Genomic DNA, 15,000 nt, shown 5'->3' on the forward strand with positions numbered 1-15,000 from the left:
TCCATTACAACATGCTGGCAATTTTTTGACTTGAGTTTTTTGTCACATTTCTGTGGGGCCAATTATATATGACTCGTGCACTCACTGTAGTAGTCTCACCACGCTGCACTATTTGCATATCTGTTGTTGACCAATACTGGCCACTCATGCCAGAGTAGCATCTACTCCATTTGCTGATTGAGGAGTATCTGCAACATTTGCACAACCAACATTGTCCCAGATTATTTTACTACTCTCTTGAAATGCAGCCCTATGGGGGGCACAATCCAGTGCAAACTGTAGGCCGGTCCCAAGCCCGGATAAATGCAGAGGGTTGCGTCAGGAAGGGCATCCGGCTTAAAACTTTGCCAAACAAATATGAGCGTTCATCCAAAGAATTCCATACCGGATCGATCGTTGCCAGGTTAACAACGTCCGCCACCGGCGCCGTCAACCTGCAGGGCGCCGTTGGAAATTCAGCTACTGTGGGTCGAAGAAGAAGAAGAAGAGGTGGAAAGTGGGTTCTTCGGCAGAAAGAGAAGAGGAAAGCACAAAACCTATAACTGAATGTGGGGACTTTGAATGTTGGGACTATGACAGAAAAATCTCGGGAGTTGGTTGACATGATGATTAGGAGAAAGGTTGATATATTGTGTCTCCAGGAGACCAGGTGGAAAGGCAGTAAGGCTAGAAGTTTAGGGGCAGGGTTTAAATTATTTTACCATGGTGTAGATGGAAAGATAAATGGAGTCGTGGTTATTTTAAAAGAAGAGTTGGCTAAGAATGTCTTGAAGGTGAAAAGAGTATCAGATCGAGTGATGAGGCTGAAACTTGACATTGAGGGTGTTATGTGTAATGTGATTAGTGGCTATGCCCCACAGGTAGGATGTGACCTAGAGGTGAAAGAGAAATTCTGGAAGGAGCTAGACGAAGTAGTTCTGAGCGTCCCAGACAGAGAGAGAGAGTGGTATTAGGTGCAGATTGTAATGGACATGTTGGTGAAGGAAATAGGGGTGATGAAGACGTGATGGGTAAGTACGGCATCCAGGAAAGGAACTTGGAGTGACAGATGGTGGTAGACTTTGCAACAATGATGCAAATGGCTGTAGTGAACACTTTTTTCCAGAAGCGGCACGAACATAGGGTGACCTACAGGAGCGGAGGTAGAAGCATGCAGGTGGGTTACATCTTGTGCAGACGATGTAATCTGAAGGAGGTTACCGACTGTAAAGTAGTGGTAGGGGAGAGTGTGGCTAGACAGCATAGGATGGTGGTGTGTAAGATGACTCTGGTGGTGGGGAGGAAGATTAGGAAGACAAAGGCAGAGCCTTCCATGTGGTGGAAGCTCAGACAGGACGAGTGTTGTGCAGCTTTTTGAGAAGAGGTGAGACAGGCTCTCGGTGGACAGGAGGAGCTTCCAGAAGACTGGACCACTGCAGCCAAGGTGATCAGAGAGGCAGGCAGGAGAGTACTTGGTGTATCTTCTGGCAGGAAAAGAGAGAAGGAGACTTGGTGGTGGAACCATACAGTACAGGAAATAATACAAGAAAATAGGTTAGCTAAGAAGAAGTGGGACACTGAGAGGACCGAGGAGAGGCGAAAGGAATACATTGAGATGCGACACAGGGCAAAGGTCGAGGTGGCAAAGGCCAAACAAGAGGCATATATATATATGACATGTATGACAGATTGGGCACTAAAGAAGGAGAAAAGGATCTATACAGGCTGGCCAGACAGAGCGATAGAGATGGGAAGGATGTGCAGGAGGTTAGGGTGATTAAGGATAGAGATGGAAATATGTTGACTGGTGCAAGTAGTGTGCTAGATAGATGGAAAGAATACTTCGAGGAGTTGATGAATGAGGAAAATGAGAGAGAAGGGAGAGTAGAAGAGGCAAGTGTGGTGGACCAGGAAGTGGCAATGATTAGTAAGGGGGAAGTTAGAAAGGCATTAATGAGGATCAAAAATGGAAAGGCAGTTGGGCCTGATGACATTCCTGTGGAGGTATGGAAGCATCTAGGAGAGGTGGCTGTGGAGTTTTTGACCAGCTTGTTCAATTGAATTCTCGCGCGTGAGAAGATGCCTGAAGAATGGAGGAAAAGTGTGCTGGTGCCCATTTTTAAGAACAAAGGTGATGTGCAGAGCTGTGGAAACTTTAGAGGAATAGAGTTGATGAGCCACACAATGAAGTTGTGGGAAAGAGTAGTGGAGGCTAGACTGAGGACAGATGTGAGTATTTGCGAGCAACAGTATGGTTTCATGCCTAGAAAGAGTACCACAGATGCATTATTTGCCTTGAGGATGTTGATAGAAAAGTACAGAGAAGGTCAGAAGGAGCTACATTGTGACCTTGTAGATCTAGAGAAAGCCTATGACAGAGTACCCAGAGAGGAACTGTGGTACTGAAGTCTGGAGTGGCTGAGAAGTATCTTTGACTAATACAGGACATGTATGAGGGGAGCAGAACAGCGGTGAGGTGTGCTGTAGGTGTGACAGACGAATTTAAGGTAGAGGTGGGACTGCATCAGGGATCAGCCCTGATCCCCTTCCTGTTTGCAGTGGTGATGGATAGGCTGACAGATGAGGTTAGACTGGAATACCCGTGGACCATGATGTTTGCAGATGACATTGTGATCTGCAGTGAAAGCAGGGAGGAGGTGGAGCAACAGTTAGAAAGATGGAGGCATGCACTGGAAAGCAGAGGAATGAAGATTAGCCGAACTAAGACAGAATATATGTGCATGAATGAGACGGGTGGTGAGGGAAGAGTGAGGCTACAGGGAGACGAGATAGCAAGGGTGAAGGACTTTAAATACTTGGGGTCAACCGTCCAGAGCAATGGTGAGTGTGGTCAAGAAGTGAAGAAACAGGTCCAAGCAAGTTGGAACGGGTGGAGGAAGGTGTCGGTGTTTTATGTGACAGAAGAGTCTCTGCTAGGATGAAGGGCAAAGTTTATAAAACAGTGGTGAGGCCATCCATGATGTACGGATTAGAGACAGTGGCACTGAAGAGACAACAAGAAGCAGAGCTGGAGGTGGCGGAAATGAAGATGTTGAGGTTCGCTCTCGGAGTGACCAGTTTGGATAAAATTAGAAATGAGCTCATAAGAGTGACAGCCGAGGTTCGATGTTTTTGAGACAAAGTTAGAGAGAGCAGACTTCGATGGTTTGGTCACATCCAGAGGAGAAATAGTGAGTATATTGGTAGAAGGATGATGAGGATGGAGCTGCCAGGCAAGAGAGCTAGAGGAAGACCAAAGAGAAGGTTGATGGATGTCGTGAGGGAAGACATTAGGGGAGTTTGTTTTCGAGAGGAGGATGCAGGAGAGAGGCTTACATGGAAAAGGATGACGAGTCTGTGGCGACCCCTAAAGGGACAAACCGAAAGGAAAAGAAGCTCGCACTACTCGCTTGAAGTCTCGGCGCCCCTTTCACAATTGTCATTGCACCAGACTATTGCAATATTAGTCTTTCGAACTGCTAGAGGTCCTTGCATCTTTTTGCACAATTGTCCCCAAAAAAAATTAAAAATGTACCGGCATTAACAGATAACTAGTAACCCTTTATTGCTCAGTGTTTTTTGTCTTTATCAGAATCAGAATCATCTTTATTTGCCAAGTATGTCCAAAACACACAAGGAATTTGTCTCCGGTAGTTGGAGCCGCTCTAGTACAACAGACAGTCAATTTACAGAACACTTTGGAGACATAAAGACATTGACGAAAAACAATTGTGCAAAAAGATGCAGAGTCCTCTAGCACTTAGAGCAGTTCGAATGACTAATATTGCAATAGACCGGTGCAATGACCATTGTGCAAGGGGCGCTGAGACTTCAAGGCGTGTATGCGGTTTAAAGTGACGAGTAGTGCGATAATCTGGGACAATGTTGGTTGTGCAAATGTTACAGATACTCCTCAAACAGTGTGCAAATGGAGCAGATGCTACTCTGGCAAGAGTGGCCAGTATATGCAAATAGTGCAGCATGGCGAGACAACTACAGTGAGTGCACGAGTAATACATAATTGGCCCCACAGAAATGTGACAACAAAGTCAAAAAATTGCCAGCATGTTGTAATGGAATTGTAGGTCAGGTGTTTAAGAAGTTGATCGCAAGAGGGAAGAAGCTGTTGGAATGTCTACTAGTTCTAGTTTGCATTGATCGGTAGCGCCTACCTGAGGGAAGGAGCTGGAAGAGCTGGTGACCTGGGAGCGGAGGGTCCGAGAGGATTTTGCACGCCCTTGTCTTAGTTCTGGCAGCGTGCAAGTCCTCAATGGTGGGTAGGGGGGTACCGACAATCCTTTCAGCAGTTTTGATTGTCCGTTGCAGTCGGAGTTTGTCCTTTTTTGTAGCAGCACCGAACCAGACTGTGATGGAAGAACACAGGACTGATTCGATGACCGCTGTGTAGAACTGTCTCAGCAGCTCCGGTGGCAGGCCGTGCTTTCTCAGAAGCCGCAGGAAGTACATCCTCTGCTGCTGGGCCTTATGTCTCAAAAGTGTTCTCTGTCAATTGACTGTCTGTTGTCGTACCAGAGCGGCTCCAACAACTAGAGACAAATTCCTTGTGTGTTTTTTGGACATACTTGGCAAATAAAGATGATTCTGATTCAATTATCTCACTTCAATATGGGGATGACTGCAGTGACAACTGGACAGAACACCATAATTGATAACCTCCATAGGATGGGTAAGCCACAAAAGTTCAGAGCTCAGGAGGCTGGCTGTTCAGAGTGCTGTGTCCAAGCATATCAATGGAAAGTCTAGTGGAAGGACAAAATGTAGCAGAATATGCACCAGCAAAATAGATGACCATGGGCTTCAGCCGATTACACTGGGGAACACAATTTTTGTTGAGTTAGGTCTGACAGCTGTTAACTAATTTTTGGGTGCGGAATCCAAAACTGATATCTGTTTTTCTCTGTCTCGTCAAGTTTTTGAACTATAGATCCCCTTTTTCTTAAAAAATGACAAATACTGTACTTAGATACGTGCATAAAACCTTTCAAATATTGATATACAATTAAATATGAAAGAAAGAGGAATGACTGCAATGTTTATTTAACACTGTTTTACAAAGGACATGGCACAAATCCTCTTCATTCCTAGTATGCTAGCTTTCTGTTTGCAGATATTGGCAGTACTGACCTATTGGGAGCTGCACACACCTCTCACCGCACTGTCTCAATTGTGACTGCACAAAGAAGTTGCCACGTACCTGTAGATGAATCCAATCGTAATAGCTCTTGAGTGGAATTTTGCTTATCTGGAGGGTAAGCTGTGGAGAAAAAACTTGGCGTGCTAGAAAAAACTGACTGCAATTTTGGAATCAGCATAAAAATCTAAGAATTATTATTTTCAAATTGTTCCCCAGTGTTATCAGAGTGGAATGAGGCGGGAGTCACAGCTTCAAAAACCACCACATTCTGACACACACATATATATATACACATCTATCGTTTTACCCCTTCCCAATAGCCCTTTCCTTTGGAGGGCCAAGATGAAGGAGTAAATTGCCCTAGGAACTGGGACAACACGTCAACGCCCTTTACCTCTTACTGGCTGTGTCGTCGGCAGAGGCGAAAATTGTTTACATTTCCAAGATGCCATCGTGTGTCAGATGATATAATTTTTTTATTTGTGCCTGTTTATGCAGTTCCTAAAGGTATAAATTCTTTATAATTAATGTTTTCCACCACGAGACAGGCTGAATACATTTACTACTATGTTTCTACTTTAGAAACATTTTGAAAGGAGGAACATATTTTGACAAACTGACCTTATGGCCTAACATCGGCTAATAAATAACACCAATAACAACAATCACAAAACATTTGTAAACACACACAAAAAAGAAATCAAATAGAATAAAAAATAAAATACAAAATGATTATCAGTTAGGCATCTCATAATACAGTGTTGAGGTAAAACAGAAGCACGCTATTAACAAAAAGACAGAACACAGTTATTGACATTTGGGAAATTTTCCATATGATATGGTAATAGTGTGATTATTTAATTTTAGGTATTGCAGATTTTTTTATTTGAACATTTTTATTATTTAGGAAATGTGTCAAACAAATAAACATGACATACAAATAATATAACATTAAAAACATTTAAATACAGTATCTACATTTTAACTGGAAAGGTGCAACAACCTAGACTGTATTATTTATTTTTTTGCTTCAGTCTCATGTCTTTTTTGTTCATATTCTTTAAAAAGGAACTTTATAATTGCATTTTGACACTTGGCTTTCATTTCTGGAGTTTTGTGTGCTGTTGTAGAAGACGGTTGTCTTGTCGCGTTCCTGTGGAGGAAAAGGCGTCTGGTTATTTATAATATTGACCAGACTTCATGTGTGTTTAGCAAACCCGATGTCGGACGAGGATATGTAAACACTAAGCTCAGGGCTTCACGACGGTGAACTGCTGCATTACATGATTATAGGCTAAGCTTATGGAAAGCGAACATCACAGTATACTAAGAAGCGACATTATTAACGACGCTACATTAGCTGCGCAGCTTCTGATTTATAGCAAAGTCCGTTTAATGTGAATGTCGCCATAGTCTCACGGTAGAATAGTGACGTGTGAGCTCGTCATAACAAGATGTTTACAATTCAAAAATATATATATATTTAAATTAATTAAAAACATGATTGTCATTAGTATGAATATCAATAATTATGCCCACTTACATTTATGTACTTCCTTGTCCGTTCCGCCATCTTGTAAGCAAACTCTTCGCCTGTCAGTGGGGGCGGAGTCCCATACCCCTCACTTTCAGGTGAGCTCCTAGACCACAGTTGGTTTTAAGGGCTATACACCCCTTTGTCTTAGCCCTTGGTTTGCAAAACCAAGGGCTAAGACGAAGGGGAAAGGCTAAGGGCTAGAATTGGGATTGGTCAGCTCCTCTTCATCAGAAATAGAATCAAGCACAACATACTACGTCTCACTGTCATGCTGCCATAAAAGGCACAGTGTCTTGCAGGTTTTGCATCACATCTTTGGTGAAATAAGTAAAACTTTAGCGCTCATTGGTCATGCTAATGCTTTGTGGTGGTTTTTCCAGGTACATCACCGGATGACCACGACTGTGCATGTGCATCACCAAAATACCCAACAGGATAAAACCTACTGTTCATGTGCGTCACGGCGACCCGCCATAAGAGGCACATAAAGAAGCGCAAGCAAGCGGGAGGAATGAAGAGAAAAACAAAGCTTAAAAAAATAAAATGACCTTGACTACTGAATTGTCGACGATTTTCATCGTCGACGTGGTTGTGACTTATCAACGAATCGTGGCAGCCCTAACACGTGCAACTGTAAAGCGTCTATTAGTGCCTAGAAAAGCGCTATTTAAGTTGAATGCATTATTATTATTACTTTGTGTTGGTCGATCACACAAAAAAAGGGGTATGAATACTTTTTCCAAGGCACTGTAATAGAAAGGCGACTGTTGTGTTACTGTCTCTGATGCTACATTAGTGTAGCAACAGAGCTAACAACATACTCCACAGATTGAAGAACACTATAAAGGATAGTGGGTTATATCATACTGTAGATGTTTTTGTACCGCACAACGATGCAGCTCTAGGCCCAAGTGAAATTAACAAAATTTCCTCTCCACAATATTTAGACATCTTTAAAGGTCAGAGGACAAAGATGTTAAAAATGTTTTTGATAACTCTAGAACCCTTTACAAACCACATCTGCCATTTAGGAGTGATTATATAGCCGATATACAGCACTTACGGTGGGTACGGAAAGTTTTCAGACCCCTTTAAAGTTTTCACTCTTTGTTATACTCCAGCCATTTGTTAAAATCATTTAAGTTAATTTTTTTCCTCATTAATTTACACACAGCACCCCATATTGACAGAAAAAAAAAACGTCCATCCATCCATTTTCCGAGCCACTTCTCCTCACTAGGGTCGCGGGCGTGCTTGAGCCTATCCCAGCTGTCATCGGGCAGGAGGCGGGGTACACCTTGAACTGGTAGCCAGCCAATCGCAGGGCACATATAAACAAACAACCATTCGCACTCACATTCATGCCTACTGGCAATTTAGAGTCTCTAATTAATGCATGTTTTTGGGATGTGGGAGGAAACCGCAGTGCCCGGAGAAAACCAACGCAGGCACGGAGAGAACATGCAAACTCCACACAGGTGGGGCCGGGGATTGAACCCGGGTCCTCAGAACTGTGAGGCTGATGCTCTAACCAGTCGTCCACCGTGCCGCCGAGAAAAAAAACGTCCATCCACCCATCCATTTTCTGAGCCGCTTCTCCTCACTAGGGTCGCGGGCGTGCTTGAGCCTATCCCAGCTGTCATCGGGCAGGAGGCGGGCTACACCCTGAACTGGTTGCCAGCCAATCGCAGGGCACATAGAAACAAACAACCATTCGCACTCACATTCATGCCTACTGGCAATTTAGAGTCTCTAATTAATGCATGTTTTTGGGATGTGGGAGGAAACCGCAGTGCCCGGAGAAAACCCACGCAGGCACGGGGAGAACATGCAAACTCCAGACAGGTGGGGCCGGGGATTGAACCCGGGTCCTCAGAACTGTGAGGCTGAAGCTCTAACCAGTCGTCCACCGTGCCGCCGAGAAAAAAAAACGTCCATCCATCCATCCATTCTCTACCGCTTATCCGGGTCGGGTCGCGGGGGCAGTAGCTTCAGCAGGGACGCCCAGACTACCCTCTCCCCAGCCACTTCATCCAGCTCTTCCGGGGGGATCCCGAGGGGTTCCCAGGCCAGCCGAAGGATGTAGTCTCTCCAGCGCGTCCTGGGTCGTCCCCGGGGTCTCCTCCCGGTGGGACATGCCCGGAACACCTCACCGGGGAGGCGTCCGGGAGGCATCCGAATCAGATGCCCCAGCCACCTCATCTGGCTCCTCTCAATGCGGAGGAGTAGCGGCTCTACTCTGAGATCCTCCCGGATGACCGAGCTTCTCACCCTATCTCTAAGGGAGAGCCCGGACACCCTGCGGAGGAAACTCATTTCGGCCGCTTGTATCCGGGATCTTGTTCTTTCGGTCACGACCCACAGCTCATGACCATAGGTGAGGGTAGGAACGAAGATCGACCGGTAAATTGAGAGCTTCGCCTTTCGGCTTAGCTCTTTCTTTACCACAACGGACCGATACAAAGTCCGCATCACTGCAGACGCTGCACCGATCCGCCTGTCGATCTCCCGTTCCATTCTTCCCTCACTCGTGAAAAAGACCCCAAGATACTTGAATTCCTCCACTTGGGGCAGGATCTCATCCCCGACCTGGAGATGGCATGCCACCCTTTCCCGACTGAGGACCATGGTCTCAGATTTGGAGGTGCTGATTCTCATCCCAGCCGCTTCACACTCGGCTGCGAACTGCTCCAATGAGAGTTGGAGGTCACGGCTTGATGAAGCCAACAGAACCACATCATCTGCAAAAAGCAGAGATGCAATACTGAGGCCACCAAACCGGACCCCCTCTACGCCTCGGCTGCGCCTAGAAATTCTGTCCATAAAAGTTATGAACAGAATCGGCGACAAAGGGCAGCCTTGGCGGAGTCCAACCCTCACCGGGAACGAGTCCGACTTACTGCCGGATATGCGGACCAAACTCTGACTCCGGTCGTACAGGGACCGAACAGCCCGTATCAGGGGGTTCGGTACCCCATACTCCCGAAGCACTCTCCACAGGACTCCCCGAGGGACACGGTCGAACGCCTTCTCCAAGTCCACAAAACACATGTAGACTGGTTGGGCGAACTCCCATGCACCCTCGAGGACCCTGCCGAGGGTGTAGAGCTGGTCCACTGTTCCACGGCCAGGACGAAAACCACACTGCTCCTCCTGAATCTGAGATTCGACTTCCCGACGGACCCTCCTCTCCAGCACCCCTGAATAGACCTTACCAGGGAGGCTGAGCAGTGTGATCCCCCTGTAGTTGGAACACACCCTCCGGTCCCCCTTCTTAAAAAGGGGGACCACCACCCCAGTCTGCCAATCCAGAGGCACTGTCCCCGATGTCCACGCGATGTTGCAGAGGCGTGTCAACCAGGACAGCCCCACAACATCCAGAGCCTTTAGGAACTCCGGGCGAATCTCATCCACCCCCGGGGCCCTGCCACCGAGGAGCTTTTTAACTACCTCGGTGACCTCAAACCCAGAGATACGAGAGCCCGCCTCAGAGAACCCACACTCTGCTTCCCCATGGGAAGGCGTGTCGGTGGAATTGAGGAGGTCTTCGAAGTATTCTCCCCACCGACTCACAACGTCCCGAGTCGAGGTCAGCAGCGCCCCATCCCCACTATACACAGTGTTGGTGGTGCACTGCTTTCCTCTCCTGAGACGTCGGATGGTGGACCAGAATTTCCTCGAAGCCGTCCGGAAGTCTTTCTCCATGGCCTCACCGAACTCCTCCCATGCCCGGGTTTTTGCTTCAGCGACCACCAGAGCTGCATTCCGCTTGGCCAGCCGGTACCCATCAGCTGCCTCAGGAGTCCCACAGGCCAAAAAGGCCCGATAGGACTCCTTCTTCAGCTTGACGGCATCCCTCACCGTTGGTGTCCACCAACGGGTTCGGGGATTGCCGCCACGACAGGCACCGACCACCTTACGGCCACAGCTCCGGTCGGCCGCCTCAGCAATGGAGGCGCGGAACATGGTCCACTCGGACTCGATGTCCCCCGCCTCCCCCGGAACATGAGCAAAGTTCTGTCGGAGGTGTGAGTTGAAACTCCTTCTGACAGGGGATTCTGCCAGACGTTCCCAGCAGACCCTCACAATACGTTTGGGCCTGCCACGTCGGACCGGCATCTTCCCCCACCATCGGAGCCAACTCACCACCAGGTGGTGATCAGTTGACAGCTCCGCCCCTCTCTTCACCCGAGTGTCCAAGACATGCGGCCGCAAGTCCGATGACACGACCACAAAGTCGATCATCGAACTGCGACCTAGGGTGTCCTGGTGCCAAGTGCACGTGTGGACACCCTTATGCTTGAACATGGTGTTCGTTATGGACAATCCGTGACGAGCACAGAAGTCCAATAACAGAACACCGCTTGGGTTCTGATCGGGGGGGCCGTTCCTCCCAATCGCGCCCTTCCAGGTCTCACTGTCATTGCCCACGTGAGCATTGAAGTCCCCCAACAGAACAATGGAGTCCCCAGCGGGAGCGCTCTCCAGCACCCCCTCCAAGGACTCCAAAAAGGGTGGGTACTCTGAACTGCTGTTTGGTGCATAGGCACAAACAACAGTCAGGACCCGTCCCCCCACCCGAAGGCGGAGGGAGGCTACCCTCTCGTCCACCGGGGTGAACCCCAACGTATAGGCGCCGAGCCGGGGGGCAATAAGTATACCCACACCTGCTCGGCGCCTCTCACCATGGGCAACTCCAGAGTGGAAGAGAGTCCAACCCCTCTCGAGAGGACTGGTACCAGAGCCCCAGGTGTGTGTGGAGGCGAGTCCGACTATATCGAGTCGGAACTTCTCGACCTCACACACCAGCTCGGGCTCCTTCCCTGCCAGAGAGGTGACATTCCACGTCCCTAGAGCCAGCTTCTGTAGCCGGGGATCGGATCGCCAAGGTCCCCGCCTTCGGCCACCGCCCAGCTCACACTGCACCCGACCCCTATGGCCCCTCCCACAGGTGGTGAGCCCATGGGAAGGGGGACCCACGTTACCCTTTCGGGCTGTGCCCGGCCGGGCCCCATGGGTGCAGGCCCGGCCACCAGGCGCTCGCCTTCGAGCCCCACCACCAGGCCTGGCTCCAGTGGGGGGCCCCCGGTGGCCCGCGTCCGGGCAAGGGAAAACGAAGTCCATTGTTTGTCGTCATCATTAGGGGTCTTTGAGCCGTGCTTTGTCTGGTCCCTCACCTAGGACCTGTTTGTCATGGGTGACCCTGCCAGGGGCATAAAGCCCCAGACAACTTAGCTCCTAGGATCACTGGGACACACAAACCCCTCCACCACAACAAGGTGACGGCTCAAGGAGGGGAAAAAAAACGTAATTGTTGAAATTCTTGCTGATTTATTAATAAAGAAAAACAAAAATATCACACAGCCATAAGTATTCAGACCCTTGCTGTGACACTCATATATTTAACTCGGGTGCTGTCCATTTCTTCAGATCATCCTTAAGATGGTTTGACACCTTCATTGGCGTCCATCTGTGTTTGATTATACTGATTGGACTTGATTAGGAAAGCTACAGCCCTGTCTATACAAGATCTTACAGCTCACAGTGCATGTGAGAGCAAATGAGAATCATGAGGTCAAAGGAACTGCCTGAAGAGCTCAGAGACAGAATTGTGGCAAGGCACAGATCTGGCCAAGGTTACAAAAAAATTCTGCTGCACTTAAGGTTCTTAAGAGCATAGTGGCCTACATAATCCTGAAATGGAAGACGTTTAGGACGATCAGGGTTCGGATGAGACCAAGATAGTAATTGTGGGCTTTAATTCTTAGTGGCATGTGTGGAGAAAACCAGGCACTGCTCATCACCTGTCCAATACAGTCCCAACAGTAAAGCATAGTGGTGGCAGCATCATGCTGTGGGGGTGTTTTTCAGCTGCAGGGACAGGACGAATGGGTGAAATTGAAGGAAAGATGAATATGGCCAAGTACGGAGTATCCTGGACGAAAACCTTTTCCAGAGTGCTCAGAACCTCAGACTGGGTTGAAGGTTCACCTTCAAAAAAGACAATGACCCTAAGCACACAGCTAAAATACAGAAGGAGTGGCTTCAGAACAACTCCATGACTGTTTTTGATTGGCCCAGACAGAGACCTGACTTAAACCCAATTGAGCATCTCTGGAAAGACCTGAAAATGGCTGCCCACCAACGTTCACCATCCAACCTGACAGAACTGGAGAGGATCTGCAAGGAGGAATGGCAGAGGATCCCCGAATCCAGGTGTGAAAAACTTGTTGCATCATTCCCAAAAGGACTCATGGCTATATTAGCTCAAAAGGGTGCTTCTACTAAATACTGAGTAAAGGGTCTGAATACTTATGGCTGTGTGATATTTCAGTTTTTATTTTTTAATAAATATGGAAAAATTTCAACAATTCCGTTTTTTTCTGTCAATAGGGGGTTCTGTGTGTACATTAACGTGGGGAAACAAATTTATTATTTTAGCAAATGGCTGCAATACAAAAAAAGTAAAAAGTTAAGGGGGTCTGAATACTTTCCGTACCCACTGTAAATCGATATGATGCAGAATGCGCCTTCTGCTTTTTGCATCCCGCGTCTGCCGGTCTTCAGCTCTATCCGTCGCTGTGTGCTATTGTTCCATACCGTTGTTGACACAATGGTTTATTGTGTGGCTTTTGTTTTTTTTTGGCTTTCCAAGGGAAAAAGGAACACGTGACCAGTGGATCGGGAAAGTCAATCGACAGGGGAAGAAACGTGGTCAGCTATGGGTTATTCGCAAGCATTCCAAACTCTGTGCTGATCACTTCAAACCGCCGTGTTTTGAGAAAGACTTAGCAGAAAGCATTGGATACAGAGGTGGAGGCTGAAACCAGCTGCCGTGCCAACTATTTTTTTGTACAGCCATCGGGACCTCAACCAGCAAGAGAACTAAATCTCGCAGCCGCCACGGCGAAGACAAGAGGTGAGGATTTCCTTGTATATACAGACGCCTCTTTGGTTACTATGCACTAGGGAAAAAAAGACCCGTGCAGTACTTTTCAGTACTGTCGTCTGTACTTTTGCCTATATGACAAGCCAACAGACACGGCAAAGACTTTCTGTGTGGCGTGTTATAACACTACTCAGCGAGGGTCACACAATACATAGGAATACTGCATACTATGTAAAAGCTTATGCCGTGTCACTGAAAGATATATGAATATATAATACGCATGGTCGTTCGAAAAAATATTGGCACCCCTAAGGTGCCATTATTTCAAGCCATGACTGTATAAAAAGACATGCTTTTGACATACCGTCACATCGACCCAGTGGCCTCTCTTTTTCTGTTGTACAGCATCTACCTGGGTGCTCGTCGTCGTCACTGTCAGTTCCAACCTCCTGTTCGGCTCAAATGTGTATGGTTTAACGATTCCGAGTTCAGTTGGGTGCTCCTGTACGTCGAAATCCTCCTCCTCCTCATATTCTAACACGTGGCTCGCCATTGCGTATAGAGTGTAGCGCGCTGTGTTTGTCAATTGCAACATCACTTCTGGTAGCCCTTGCGGTGGATAGCGTAACCACACCCTTGAGCTTAGGGTATGTTCGGGGAGGGCTAAAGATTTGTAATAAAAACCTCATTTTTAGCTAAACTATCGTTGAAAACTTTCTGGAAGTAATGTGCATGTATTACATAACACATAGACAATGCAAATATGGATTTTAACTGATCCCATAACATCTTTGTCTTTTGACCTTTAAGAGTGGAACATATCAAAACACAGAAATCGGAACACCGCAACGCTGTAACTCCCCCCTTACCTCATCCTTCTTCTTCTTGCTCGTTCTGTCCTCTGGTGCTCCTGCTGCTTCATTGGATGCTTTTCTCTTGCCCTCCTTCTTTTTTTCCTCCTTCTCTTTGTACTTTCGCATGAATTCTGCAATGAGGTCAGGGCAGTCCAAATTGTCCTCTGGCTCCCATGTATTGTCCTCACTAAACAGGCAGGTGCAGACAGGAAAACAAGTTGTAAAATCGAGTAAAATAATTTCTACTTTTTGTTTTTTTTTTTAAACAAGAATTCATGTTTTGCATATTTGTCCTTCTTGAAATATATTAGACTCACTTTGAGAAACCCTTCCATTTCAGCAGAAATTCCACTTTTCCCTTCACCACTCTACGTTCCAAAACCTTTTCAACCACATATTCTTCCTCTTCTTCCTCCTCTGGTGATGCCGTCGTTTCTGTAGCTCCTGTGGGAGTTTCAGGCACTACAGGCTGCTGCTGCTGCTGCCCCTCCTCCGTATTGCCTTTTACTGCTATGGTCGCCAGCTTGACGTGCAATGAGGAAGCCTATGACAGATCCACATAAACATGAAGAGACAATAAAAGTGT

At 47.2% G+C, this 15,000-nt stretch overlaps 1 protein-coding gene across 1 annotated transcript in view; it reads right to left on the bottom strand.

Moving 5' to 3' along the window:
* The window catches only part of LOC133466322 (chromobox protein homolog 1-like), a 45,503-nt gene that overhangs the window by 21,912 nt on the left and 8,591 nt on the right, over positions 1-15,000 (bottom strand). Inside the window, exons 2-3 of the mRNA XM_061749907.1 lie at positions 14,732-14,958; positions 14,430-14,601 (exon numbers count right to left, since the gene is read on the bottom strand). Coding sequence (XP_061605891.1) covers positions 14,430-14,601; positions 14,732-14,958 — 399 coding nt within the window. The remainder of the gene's footprint in view (positions 1-14,429; positions 14,602-14,731; positions 14,959-15,000) is intronic.

The sequence above is a fragment of the Phyllopteryx taeniolatus genome, chromosome 16 (genome assembly GCF_024500385.1).
Source record: "Phyllopteryx taeniolatus isolate TA_2022b chromosome 16, UOR_Ptae_1.2, whole genome shotgun sequence".
NCBI lineage: Eukaryota > Metazoa > Chordata > Actinopteri > Syngnathiformes > Syngnathidae > Phyllopteryx > Phyllopteryx taeniolatus.